This window comes from Sphaerodactylus townsendi, linkage group LG01, assembly GCF_021028975.2.
Source record: "Sphaerodactylus townsendi isolate TG3544 linkage group LG01, MPM_Stown_v2.3, whole genome shotgun sequence".
NCBI classification, from domain to species: domain Eukaryota; kingdom Metazoa; phylum Chordata; class Lepidosauria; order Squamata; family Sphaerodactylidae; genus Sphaerodactylus; species Sphaerodactylus townsendi.
In genome coordinates, this window is record NC_059425.1 from 21,301,126 (window position 1) to 21,314,898 (window position 13,773).

General features: G+C 80.9%; 1 protein-coding gene across 1 annotated transcript in view; it reads left to right on the forward strand.

Moving 5' to 3' along the window:
* The window catches only part of LOC125436915 (ras GTPase-activating-like protein IQGAP3), a 49,924-nt gene that overhangs the window by 7,240 nt on the left and 28,911 nt on the right, over positions 1–13,773 (forward strand). Inside the window, exons 4-8 of the mRNA XM_048504292.1 lie at positions 996–1,073; positions 1,193–1,269; positions 2,446–2,513; positions 2,969–3,052; positions 13,590–13,606. Of these exons, the coding sequence (XP_048360249.1) occupies positions 996–1,073; positions 1,193–1,269; positions 2,446–2,513; positions 2,969–3,052; positions 13,590–13,606 (324 nt within the window). The remainder of the gene's footprint in view (positions 1–995; positions 1,074–1,192; positions 1,270–2,445; positions 2,514–2,968; positions 3,053–13,589; positions 13,607–13,773) is intronic.

Below are 13,773 nucleotides of genomic sequence, written 5' to 3' on the forward strand. Positions count from 1 at the left end.
TTTATAGCCTGCTTATCTCACCAAGACTCAATGTACAAAATATATATTTTAAAAAATTCAATCAGACCCCGTAAAGTAGGGGTGTCAAGCTCGCGGCCCTCCAGATGTTTATGAACTACAATTCCCATCAGTCCCTCCCAACATGAGCATTGGCTATACTGGCAAGGGCTGATGGGAATTGTAGTTCATGAACATCTGGAGGGCCGTGAGTTTGACACCTGTGGAAAGTGTTCAGTGAACAGTGCAGCAGAACTAGGATTACAGAAACAGTAAACATTGCCAGCTACAAAGAAGTATCCTGTTTAAGGCGTGACAAGCCATAATGCATGAAGTAGGTTACTAAAGTAGAAGACAGAGCAGTAAAAGGCAGTGATACATATAGTAAACTTTGCCACAGATTGCAATCCTGTTCCCTTGTGTGTGTGTTTTAAACCAGACCACCTGAGCTGTTTCATTATACTGCGGTTCTAGTCCCTGCTCTTCTGATCATTTCTGTTTTACACATTCTGCAGAATGTGTGGGACAGAAGGCAGCATGTATTGTCTGATCTTATCAGATCTCAGAAGCTGAGCAGGGTCGGTGCTTGGGAGTCCACCAAGGGAGACTCCGCAGAGGAAGGCAACAGCAAACCATACCTGCTTCTCACTTGCCTAGAAAATCCCTTGCTGGGATTGCCGTCAGTTGTGGCTTGACAGCACTTTACACACACGTGTACACAGATTGTGTGTGGGGGGCCTTCCTGATATCCTTGGATACAGCAGCCCACAAACTGGGAGCCAGCATGCACAGCATATGTAAATAGGCAGTGGCCAATCCTACCCATTTGCAGCACGGCTCTTTCAGAAGACCTTGGAGAATCTGCCATATAAAGTCGAAAGTGCTTAGCCAGATGGACCAGGTGGTCAGATTGCATGCATTGTCGCTTGATACAGTCCATTCTAATTCTATCTGAGCATTTAACTGAAGCATTTCTCCTTTTCAAAAAATATTTAAAGGCGTGTGGGCTACACTATCGTCATACGGACAACATCAACTACTGGCGGGAAGCTATGAGTCACATTGGATTACCTGCGGTAATGGATACCACATTCTACTCTGTTGTGCCTGTTCATTTGAAAGGATCGGATATTATTATTATTTTAAGTGCTCAATAAGGATGGTTTCAGCTTCCTCTTTCTCCTTCGTTCAACAGATCTTCCACCCTGAAACGACAGACATCTATGACAAGAAAAACATGCCTCGTGTTGTCTATTGTATTCATGCTTTGAGGTGCGGCAAATCCTGGAGTCTTGGTTCAAAATCTTCTCTTGGTTTGGTTGCAGGGCCCCTGTTTTGTACGTGCAGAAGTGCTGAGTAGACAGAATAGGTCGATAGACAGAATATGTTGCAGGCCTGAACCGTGGGTAGCACAGGGTATGCAGGGAAGTGCAAACCGAGGTTAGGGTTCTAAACTAGACAATTCATGGATTGGCAGGATGTCTGTGCTAAGCACATCACTTGGTTCAGAGGTAACAAAAAACCATGTTTTATTGCTTTGTGAATGAGCGTGAAAGAAATCTTGGCCTTAGTTGTGTGCGCCACTCCTCAGTCTCGGAAAAGGAAACGAAGTCGTCCCTCACATTGTGGGGGTCAGGGGCGTGGTGCCCCCTGTGATGAGCAAAACAGCATAACACTGCTGCTACCTCCAAGCCACTGTCTTCCCCCGAAGCCTCGGTTTTCCATCCTCGGGCAGCCCTGTCTTGGCCAGCCGATCCCCAGCCTGACCAGCCCTGCCTCCTCTCTGATGAGTCAGGGCTGCTTGCCCCTGGTTGGGTTGGTGGGGGCTCACAGTCCTACGCTGGGGCTGACCCAGGTCAGATGGCGACTTTTCACCCATGACCTGGAAAGTTGCAATGTGGAAGATACAACTATTTTCCCGCTTTTCCAAGCCAACCACAGTTTGCTTTTATAGCTGAACCTGTCCTGGGAATCGGGGTTTTAAACTGGGATTGAGGCACAATTCCTAGAGCAAAGAGAAAGCCCCAGCTTGCCTTCATAGATATTACAGCAAACGGGTTTCTTAAAAAGCAAGGAATCTTCCATTTATTAGGCTCATCTGAGAGGAGAACAGGAAGAAGGTGTAAGCACAGCCGTTCATGGGGCAGCAAACCCCACTTTGCTGTTACTTTTGAACCAAGGTTTAAATCAAAATATTGTTGCATGAGTCATGTATGAGTCGAGAAAAATGACTATGCCTCAAAACAAAACAAGCTGTTTGGGAATAACAATCAAAGTCATTAGTTTGCCAGCCCCGTGGGAGTCCTAGTTCTCGGGTAATATGCAGAAACCTCCCTACCTGCTCACCTGGAAGCTTATCCCGACTCGCCATAGGCAACTGCTTGTTTACAACCTAGTACATAAAACCTGTGTTTTGTATAAATAAACTCATGTTCTTTTCTTCTGCAGTTTATACCTGTTTAAACTGGGGCTGGCTCCCCAGATCCAGGATTTGTATGGGAAAGTAAACTTCACAGGTGAGCCATGTGGAAGTGGGGGAGGGACTGAGGCTCAGAGGCCTTGCTTAGCGTGCTGAAGGTCCCAGGTTCAAGCCCCAGTATTTCCAGTTAAAAGAGTCAAGGTCAAATGGCAGGTGATGCAAAAGACCCTGTAGCCAAGTTGAGGCCCTGGAGAGTCGCCCCCAGAACAGACAATACAGTCTTTGACAGACCAGTCGTCTGGCTCAGTACGAGGTAGCTTCACATGCTTATGTGAAAGTTGGTTGGTGAGGGTTTCCCATTTTATTTGTTTGTTTACTTATTTACATTTATCTCCCCATCCTTTACCACGGTCAGAGCGGGTTACAATAAAAACCATGCAATCTCATCCATGAATGGTCAAATCACAATAAAACGCCATCCTCAAAGTCCTAAAACAATCTAAAATCTCAAACAACCACCCACATAAAAGGGAAGGTGTACAGTCACCTTAGGGGACCCCAATGCCCAGTGTGAGGAGTCAGCCAAATGCCTGGATGAAGATGACAGTCTTTGCCAGGCGCGGAAACTGCAAGAGAGTAAGTGCCTGGTGAACCTCTGGATCAGGGGTCTGCAACCTGCAGCTCTCCAGATGTTCATGAACTACAATCCCCCCCCCCCCCCACCCCCCCCCCCCCCCACCCCCCCCGCCCCACCTCCCCCCACCTCCCCCCCCCCCCCCACTTCTCCCCCCCCCCCCGCCCCCCCCCCCCCCCCCACCCCCCCCTCCCCCCCCCCCCACCCCACCCCCCCCCCAGCCCCCCCCCCCGCCCGCCCCAGCCCCACACCGCCCACGCCCCCCCACCCCCCACCCCCCCCACCCCCCCCCCCCCCCACCCCCCCCCCCCCCCACCCCCCCCCCCCCCCACCCCCCCCCCCCCCCACCCCCCCCCCCCCCCACCCCCCCCCCCCCCCACCCCCCCCCCCCCCCACCCCCCCCCCCCCCCACCCCCCCCCCCCCCCACCCCCCCCCCCCCCCACCCCCCCCCCCCCCCACCCCCCCCCCCCCCCACCCCCCCCCCCCCCCACCCCCCCCCCCCCCCACCCCCCCCCCCCCCCACCCCCCCCCCCCCCCACCCCCCCCCCCCCCCACCCCCCCCCCCCCCCACCCCCCCCCCCCCCCACCCCCCCCCCCCCCCACCCCCCCCCCCCCCCACCCCCCCCCCCCCCCACCCCCCCCCCCCCCCACCCCCCCCCCCCCCCACCCCCCCCCCCCCCCACCCCCCCCCCCCCCCACCCCCCCCCCCCCCCACCCCCCCCCCCCCCCACCCCCCCCCCCCCCCACCCCCCCCCCCCCCCACCCCCCCCCCCCCCCACCCCCCCCCCCCCCCACCCCCCCCCCCCCCCACCCCCCCCCCCCCCCACCCCCCCCCCCCCCCACCCCCCCCCCCCCCCACCCCCCCCCCCCCCCACCCCCCCCCCCCCCCACCCCCCCCCCCCCCCACCCCCCCCCCCCCCCACCCCCCCCCCCCCCCACCCCCCCCCCCCCCCACCCCCCCCCCCCCCCACCCCCCCCCCCCCCCACCCCCCCCCCCCCCCACCCCCCCCCCCCCCCACCCCCCCCCCCCCCCACCCCCCCCCCCCCCCACCCCCCCCCCCCCCCACCCCCCCCCCCCCCCACCCCCCCCCCCCCCCACCCCCCCCCCCCCCCACCCCCCCCCCCCCCCACCCCCCCCCCCCCCCACCCCCCCCCCCCCCCACCCCCCCCCCCCCCCACCCCCCCCCCCCCCCACCCCCCCCCCCCCCCACCCCCCCCCCCCCCCACCCCCCCCCCCCCCCACCCCCCCCCCCCCCCACCCCCCCCCCCCCCCACCCCCCCCCCCCCCCACCCCCCCCCCCCCCCACCCCCCCCCCCCCCCACCCCCCCCCCCCCCCACCCCCCCCCCCCCCCACCCCCCCCCCCCCCCACCCCCCCCCCCCCCCACCCCCCCCCCCCCCCACCCCCCCCCCCCCCCACCCCCCCCCCCCCCCACCCCCCCCCCCCCCCACCCCCCCCCCCCCCCACCCCCCCCCCCCCCCACCCCCCCCCCCCCCCACCCCCCCCCCCCCCCACCCCCCCCCCCCCCCACCCCCCCCCCCCCCCACCCCCCCCCCCCCCCACCCCCCCCCCCCCCCACCCCCCCCCCCCCCCACCCCCCCCCCCCCCCACCCCCCCCCCCCCCCACCCCCCCCCCCCCCCACCCCCCCCCCCCCCCACCCCCCCCCCCCCCCACCCCCCCCCCCCCCCACCCCCCCCCCCCCCCACCCCCCCCCCCCCCCACCCCCCCCCCCCCCCACCCCCCCCCCCCCCCACCCCCCCCCCCCCCCACCCCCCCCCCCCCCCACCCCCCCCCCCCCCCACCCCCCCCCCCCCCCACCCCCCCCCCCCCCCACCCCCCCCCCCCCCCACCCCCCCCCCCCCCCACCCCCCCCCCCCCCCACCCCCCCCCCCCCCCACCCCCCCCCCCCCCCACCCCCCCCCCCCCCCACCCCCCCCCCCCCCCACCCCCCCCCCCCCCCACCCCCCCCCCCCCCCACCCCCCCCCCCCCCCACCCCCCCCCCCCCCCACCCCCCCCCCCCCCCACCCCCCCCCCCCCCCACCCCCCCCCCCCCCCACCCCCCCCCCCCCCCACCCCCCCCCCCCCCCACCCCCCCCCCCCCCCACCCCCCCCCCCCCCCACCCCCCCCCCCCCCCACCCCCCCCCCCCCCCACCCCCCCCCCCCCCCACCCCCCCCCCCCCCCACCCCCCCCCCCCCCCACCCCCCCCCCCCCCCACCCCCCCCCCCCCCCACCCCCCCCCCCCCCCACCCCCCCCCCCCCCCACCCCCCCCCCCCCCCACCCCCCCCCCCCCCCACCCCCCCCCCCCCCCACCCCCCCCCCCCCCCACCCCCCCCCCCCCCCACCCCCCCCCCCCCCCACCCCCCCCCCCCCCCACCCCCCCCCCCCCCCACCCCCCCCCCCCCCCACCCCCCCCCCCCCCCACCCCCCCCCCCCCCCACCCCCCCCCCCCCCCACCCCCCCCCCCCCCCACCCCCCCCCCCCCCCACCCCCCCCCCCCCCCACCCCCCCCCCCCCCCACCCCCCCCCCCCCCCACCCCCCCCCCCCCCCACCCCCCCCCCCCCCCACCCCCCCCCCCCCCCACCCCCCCCCCCCCCCACCCCCCCCCCCCCCCACCCCCCCCCCCCCCCACCCCCCCCCCCCCCCACCCCCCCCCCCCCCCACCCCCCCCCCCCCCCACCCCCCCCCCCCCCCACCCCCCCCCCCCCCCACCCCCCCCCCCCCCCACCCCCCCCCCCCCCCACCCCCCCCCCCCCCCACCCCCCCCCCCCCCCACCCCCCCCCCCCCCCACCCCCCCCCCCCCCCACCCCCCCCCCCCCCCACCCCCCCCCCCCCCCACCCCCCCCCCCCCCCACCCCCCCCCCCCCCCACCCCCCCCCCCCCCCACCCCCCCCCCCCCCCACCCCCCCCCCCCCCCACCCCCCCCCCCCCCCACCCCCCCCCCCCCCCACCCCCCCCCCCCCCCACCCCCCCCCCCCCCCACCCCCCCCCCCCCCCACCCCCCCCCCCCCCCACCCCCCCCCCCCCCCACCCCCCCCCCCCCCCACCCCCCCCCCCCCCCACCCCCCCCCCCCCCCACCCCCCCCCCCCCCCACCCCCCCCCCCCCCCACCCCCCCCCCCCCCCACCCCCCCCCCCCCCCACCCCCCCCCCCCCCCACCCCCCCCCCCCCCCACCCCCCCCCCCCCCCACCCCCCCCCCCCCCCACCCCCCCCCCCCCCCACCCCCCCCCCCCCCCACCCCCCCCCCCCCCCACCCCCCCCCCCCCCCACCCCCCCCCCCCCCCACCCCCCCCCCCCCCCACCCCCCCCCCCCCCCACCCCCCCCCCCCCCCACCCCCCCCCCCCCCCACCCCCCCCCCCCCCCACCCCCCCCCCCCCCCACCCCCCCCCCCCCCCACCCCCCCCCCCCCCCACCCCCCCCCCCCCCCACCCCCCCCCCCCCCCACCCCCCCCCCCCCCCACCCCCCCCCCCCCCCACCCCCCCCCCCCCCCACCCCCCCCCCCCCCCACCCCCCCCCCCCCCCACCCCCCCCCCCCCCCACCCCCCCCCCCCCCCACCCCCCCCCCCCCCCACCCCCCCCCCCCCCCACCCCCCCCCCCCCCCACCCCCCCCCCCCCCCACCCCCCCCCCCCCCCACCCCCCCCCCCCCCCACCCCCCCCCCCCCCCACCCCCCCCCCCCCCCACCCCCCCCCCCCCCCACCCCCCCCCCCCCCCACCCCCCCCCCCCCCCACCCCCCCCCCCCCCCACCCCCCCCCCCCCCCACCCCCCCCCCCCCCCACCCCCCCCCCCCCCCACCCCCCCCCCCCCCCACCCCCCCCCCCCCCCACCCCCCCCCCCCCCCACCCCCCCCCCCCCCCACCCCCCCCCCCCCCCACCCCCCCCCCCCCCCACCCCCCCCCCCCCCCACCCCCCCCCCCCCCCACCCCCCCCCCCCCCCACCCCCCCCCCCCCCCACCCCCCCCCCCCCCCACCCCCCCCCCCCCCCACCCCCCCCCCCCCCCACCCCCCCCCCCCCCCACCCCCCCCCCCCCCCACCCCCCCCCCCCCCCACCCCCCCCCCCCCCCACCCCCCCCCCCCCCCACCCCCCCCCCCCCCCACCCCCCCCCCCCCCCACCCCCCCCCCCCCCCACCCCCCCCCCCCCCCACCCCCCCCCCCCCCCACCCCCCCCCCCCCCCACCCCCCCCCCCCCCCACCCCCCCCCCCCCCCACCCCCCCCCCCCCCCACCCCCCCCCCCCCCCACCCCCCCCCCCCCCCACCCCCCCCCCCCCCCACCCCCCCCCCCCCCCACCCCCCCCCCCCCCCACCCCCCCCCCCCCCCACCCCCCCCCCCCCCCACCCCCCCCCCCCCCCACCCCCCCCCCCCCCCACCCCCCCCCCCCCCCACCCCCCCCCCCCCCCACCCCCCCCCCCCCCCACCCCCCCCCCCCCCCACCCCCCCCCCCCCCCACCCCCCCCCCCCCCCACCCCCCCCCCCCCCCACCCCCCCCCCCCCCCACCCCCCCCCCCCCCCACCCCCCCCCCCCCCCACCCCCCCCCCCCCCCACCCCCCCCCCCCCCCACCCCCCCCCCCCCCCACCCCCCCCCCCCCCCACCCCCCCCCCCCCCCACCCCCCCCCCCCCCCACCCCCCCCCCCCCCCACCCCCCCCCCCCCCCACCCCCCCCCCCCCCCACCCCCCCCCCCCCCCACCCCCCCCCCCCCCCACCCCCCCCCCCCCCCACCCCCCCCCCCCCCCACCCCCCCCCCCCCCCACCCCCCCCCCCCCCCACCCCCCCCCCCCCCCACCCCCCCCCCCCCCCACCCCCCCCCCCCCCCACCCCCCCCCCCCCCCACCCCCCCCCCCCCCCACCCCCCCCCCCCCCCACCCCCCCCCCCCCCCACCCCCCCCCCCCCCCACCCCCCCCCCCCCCCACCCCCCCCCCCCCCCACCCCCCCCCCCCCCCACCCCCCCCCCCCCCCACCCCCCCCCCCCCCCACCCCCCCCCCCCCCCACCCCCCCCCCCCCCCACCCCCCCCCCCCCCCACCCCCCCCCCCCCCCACCCCCCCCCCCCCCCACCCCCCCCCCCCCCCACCCCCCCCCCCCCCCACCCCCCCCCCCCCCCACCCCCCCCCCCCCCCACCCCCCCCCCCCCCCACCCCCCCCCCCCCCCACCCCCCCCCCCCCCCACCCCCCCCCCCCCCCACCCCCCCCCCCCCCCACCCCCCCCCCCCCCCACCCCCCCCCCCCCCCACCCCCCCCCCCCCCCACCCCCCCCCCCCCCCACCCCCCCCCCCCCCCACCCCCCCCCCCCCCCACCCCCCCCCCCCCCCACCCCCCCCCCCCCCCACCCCCCCCCCCCCCCACCCCCCCCCCCCCCCACCCCCCCCCCCCCCCACCCCCCCCCCCCCCCACCCCCCCCCCCCCCCACCCCCCCCCCCCCCCACCCCCCCCCCCCCCCACCCCCCCCCCCCCCCACCCCCCCCCCCCCCCACCCCCCCCCCCCCCCACCCCCCCCCCCCCCCACCCCCCCCCCCCCCCACCCCCCCCCCCCCCCACCCCCCCCCCCCCCCACCCCCCCCCCCCCCCACCCCCCCCCCCCCCCACCCCCCCCCCCCCCCACCCCCCCCCCCCCCCACCCCCCCCCCCCCCCACCCCCCCCCCCCCCCACCCCCCCCCCCCCCCACCCCCCCCCCCCCCCACCCCCCCCCCCCCCCACCCCCCCCCCCCCCCACCCCCCCCCCCCCCCACCCCCCCCCCCCCCCACCCCCCCCCCCCCCCACCCCCCCCCCCCCCCACCCCCCCCCCCCCCCACCCCCCCCCCCCCCCACCCCCCCCCCCCCCCACCCCCCCCCCCCCCCACCCCCCCCCCCCCCCACCCCCCCCCCCCCCCACCCCCCCCCCCCCCCACCCCCCCCCCCCCCCACCCCCCCCCCCCCCCACCCCCCCCCCCCCCCACCCCCCCCCCCCCCCACCCCCCCCCCCCCCCACCCCCCCCCCCCCCCACCCCCCCCCCCCCCCACCCCCCCCCCCCCCCACCCCCCCCCCCCCCCACCCCCCCCCCCCCCCACCCCCCCCCCCCCCCACCCCCCCCCCCCCCCACCCCCCCCCCCCCCCACCCCCCCCCCCCCCCACCCCCCCCCCCCCCCACCCCCCCCCCCCCCCACCCCCCCCCCCCCCCACCCCCCCCCCCCCCCACCCCCCCCCCCCCCCACCCCCCCCCCCCCCCACCCCCCCCCCCCCCCACCCCCCCCCCCCCCCACCCCCCCCCCCCCCCACCCCCCCCCCCCCCCACCCCCCCCCCCCCCCACCCCCCCCCCCCCCCACCCCCCCCCCCCCCCACCCCCCCCCCCCCCCACCCCCCCCCCCCCCCACCCCCCCCCCCCCCCACCCCCCCCCCCCCCCACCCCCCCCCCCCCCCACCCCCCCCCCCCCCCACCCCCCCCCCCCCCCACCCCCCCCCCCCCCCACCCCCCCCCCCCCCCACCCCCCCCCCCCCCCACCCCCCCCCCCCCCCACCCCCCCCCCCCCCCACCCCCCCCCCCCCCCACCCCCCCCCCCCCCCACCCCCCCCCCCCCCCACCCCCCCCCCCCCCCACCCCCCCCCCCCCCCACCCCCCCCCCCCCCCACCCCCCCCCCCCCCCACCCCCCCCCCCCCCCACCCCCCCCCCCCCCCACCCCCCCCCCCCCCCACCCCCCCCCCCCCCCACCCCCCCCCCCCCCCACCCCCCCCCCCCCCCACCCCCCCCCCCCCCCACCCCCCCCCCCCCCCACCCCCCCCCCCCCCCACCCCCCCCCCCCCCCACCCCCCCCCCCCCCCACCCCCCCCCCCCCCCACCCCCCCCCCCCCCCACCCCCCCCCCCCCCCACCCCCCCCCCCCCCCACCCCCCCCCCCCCCCACCCCCCCCCCCCCCCACCCCCCCCCCCCCCCACCCCCCCCCCCCCCCACCCCCCCCCCCCCCCACCCCCCCCCCCCCCCACCCCCCCCCCCCCCCACCCCCCCCCCCCCCCACCCCCCCCCCCCCCCACCCCCCCCCCCCCCCACCCCCCCCCCCCCCCACCCCCCCCCCCCCCCACCCCCCCCCCCCCCCACCCCCCCCCCCCCCCACCCCCCCCCCCCCCCACCCCCCCCCCCCCCCACCCCCCCCCCCCCCCACCCCCCCCCCCCCCCACCCCCCCCCCCCCCCACCCCCCCCCCCCCCCACCCCCCCCCCCCCCCACCCCCCCCCCCCCCCACCCCCCCCCCCCCCCACCCCCCCCCCCCCCCACCCCCCCCCCCCCCCACCCCCCCCCCCCCCCACCCCCCCCCCCCCCCACCCCCCCCCCCCCCCACCCCCCCCCCCCCCCACCCCCCCCCCCCCCCACCCCCCCCCCCCCCCACCCCCCCCCCCCCCCACCCCCCCCCCCCCCCACCCCCCCCCCCCCCCACCCCCCCCCCCCCCCACCCCCCCCCCCCCCCACCCCCCCCCCCCCCCACCCCCCCCCCCCCCCACCCCCCCCCCCCCCCACCCCCCCCCCCCCCCACCCCCCCCCCCCCCCACCCCCCCCCCCCCCCACCCCCCCCCCCCCCCACCCCCCCCCCCCCCCACCCCCCCCCCCCCCCACCCCCCCCCCCCCCCACCCCCCCCCCCCCCCACCCCCCCCCCCCCCCACCCCCCCCCCCCCCCACCCCCCCCCCCCCCCACCCCCCCCCCCCCCCACCCCCCCCCCCCCCCACCCCCCCCCCCCCCCACCCCCCCCCCCCCCCACCCCCCCCCCCCCCCACCCCCCCCCCCCCCCACCCCCCCCCCCCCCCACCCCCCCCCCCCCCCACCCCCCCCCCCCCCCACCCCCCCCCCCCCCCACCCCCCCCCCCCCCCACCCCCCCCCCCCCCCACCCCCCCCCCCCCCCACCCCCCCCCCCCCCCACCCCCCCCCCCCCCCACCCCCCCCCCCCCCCACCCCCCCCCCCCCCCACCCCCCCCCCCCCCCACCCCCCCCCCCCCCCACCCCCCCCCCCCCCCACCCCCCCCCCCCCCCACCCCCCCCCCCCCCCACCCCCCCCCCCCCCCACCCCCCCCCCCCCCCACCCCCCCCCCCCCCCACCCCCCCCCCCCCCCACCCCCCCCCCCCCCCACCCCCCCCCCCCCCCACCCCCCCCCCCCCCCACCCCCCCCCCCCCCCACCCCCCCCCCCCCCCACCCCCCCCCCCCCCCACCCCCCCCCCCCCCCACCCCCCCCCCCCCCCACCCCCCCCCCCCCCCACCCCCCCCCCCCCCCACCCCCCCCCCCCCCCACCCCCCCCCCCCCCCACCCCCCCCCCCCCCCACCCCCCCCCCCCCCCACCCCCCCCCCCCCCCACCCCCCCCCCCCCCCACCCCCCCCCCCCCCCACCCCCCCCCCCCCCCACCCCCCCCCCCCCCCACCCCCCCCCCCCCCCACCCCCCCCCCCCCCCACCCCCCCCCCCCCCCACCCCCCCCCCCCCCCACCCCCCCCCCCCCCCACCCCCCCCCCCCCCCACCCCCCCCCCCCCCCACCCCCCCCCCCCCCCACCCCCCCCCCCCCCCACCCCCCCCCCCCCCCACCCCCCCCCCCCCCCACCCCCCCCCCCCCCCACCCCCCCCCCCCCCCACCCCCCCCCCCCCCCACCCCCCCCCCCCCCCACCCCCCCCCCCCCCCACCCCCCCCCCCCCCCACCCCCCCCCCCCCCCACCCCCCCCCCCCCCCACCCCCCCCCCCCCCCACCCCCCCCCCCCCCCACCCCCCCCCCCCCCCACCCCCCCCCCCCCCCACCCCCCCCCCCCCCCACCCCCCCCCCCCCCCACCCCCCCCCCCCCCCACCCCCCCCCCCCCCCACCCCCCCCCCCCCCCACCCCCCCCCCCCCCCACCCCCCCCCCCCCCCACCCCCCCCCCCCCCCACCCCCCCCCCCCCCCACCCCCCCCCCCCCCCACCCCCCCCCCCCCCCACCCCCCCCCCCCCCCACCCCCCCCCCCCCCCACCCCCCCCCCCCCCCACCCCCCCCCCCCCCCACCCCCCCCCCCCCCCACCCCCCCCCCCCCCCACCCCCCCCCCCCCCCACCCCCCCCCCCCCCCACCCCCCCCCCCCCCCACCCCCCCCCCCCCCCACCCCCCCCCCCCCCCACCCCCCCCCCCCCCCACCCCCCCCCCCCCCCACCCCCCCCCCCCCCCACCCCCCCCCCCCCCCACCCCCCCCCCCCCCCACCCCCCCCCCCCCCCACCCCCCCCCCCCCCCACCCCCCCCCCCCCCCACCCCCCCCCCCCCCCACCCCCCCCCCCCCCCACCCCCCCCCCCCCCCACCCCCCCCCCCCCCCACCCCCCCCCCCCCCCACCCCCCCCCCCCCCCACCCCCCCCCCCCCCCACCCCCCCCCCCCCCCACCCCCCCCCCCCCCCACCCCCCCCCCCCCCCACCCCCCCCCCCCCCCACCCCCCCCCCCCCCCACCCCCCCCCCCCCCCACCCCCCCCCCCCCCCACCCCCCCCCCCCCCCACCCCCCCCCCCCCCCACCCCCCCCCCCCCCCACCCCCCCCCCCCCCCACCCCCCCCCCCCCCCACCCCCCCCCCCCCCCACCCCCCCCCCCCCCCACCCCCCCCCCCCCCCACCCCCCCCCCCCCCCACCCCCCCCCCCCCCCACCCCCCCCCCCCCCCACCCCCCCCCCCCCCCACCCCCCCCCCCCCCCACCCCCCCCCCCCCCCACCCCCCCCCCCCCCCACCCCCCCCCCCCCCCACCCCCCCCCCCCCCCACCCCCCCCCCCCCCCACCCCCCCCCCCCCCCACCCCCCCCCCCCCCCACCCCCCCCCCCCCCCACCCCCCCCCCCCCCCACCCCCCCCCCCCCCCACCCCCCCCCCCCCCCACCCCCCCCCCCCCCCACCCCCCCCCCCCCCCCCCCCCCCTTCCGCCCCCCACCACTTTGCCCCCCCCCCCCCACCCCCCCACACCCCCAACCCCCCCCCCCCCCCCCCCCCCCCCCCCCCCCCCCCCCCCCCCACCCACCCCCCCCCCCCCCCCCCCCCCCCCCCCCCCCCCCCCCCCCACCACCCCCACCCCCCCCCCCACCCCACCCCCCCCCCAAGCAAACCTTTGGCACTCCAATTGGCCATGCTGGCAGGGGCTGATGGGAATTGTAGTCTATAACATCTGGAGTGCCAAAGGTTCGCCACCACTGGTTTAGGGGCAAAGTGCATGCTTTGTATGGAGAAGGTCCTGTCTGACCCCACCCACTCACTTCAGATAATAGACCTAGAAAAACCCTTTTTAGACCTTTCAGCCAGTGTCGTATTTACACTAGGACTGAATAGTCCTGGGTTCAGATCTCCACTCAGCCTGATGAATCTCATGGGGTGACCTTGGGCCAGTCACTCTGTCTGGGCATATCCTCCCTCACAAGGTTGTTGTGAGAATAAAAGAGAGGAAGGGAGACACTTGCAAGCCACCCTGAGCTCCTTGGAGAAGGACAGGAGAAAATTTTTGGGTTGCTGCTGGAGGCTGAGGAAGCGATGAGACAAGGGGTTGGATTTGTGTCTCCCCTTTCTGCTCCTGCAGGGAGACTCAAGGGGGCAGTGACAAGCTCGCGCCAGCTGCTCCCTCACGCTTAGGCACCCTGTGAGGGTGCCGGGTGGGGCTGAGAGAGTTCAGAAGAACTGTGACTAGCTCAAGGTCACCCAGCTGGTGTGTGTTGGAATGCGCAGTCTGTCACCAGATTTACAGATTAGAGTACACCTGCCCC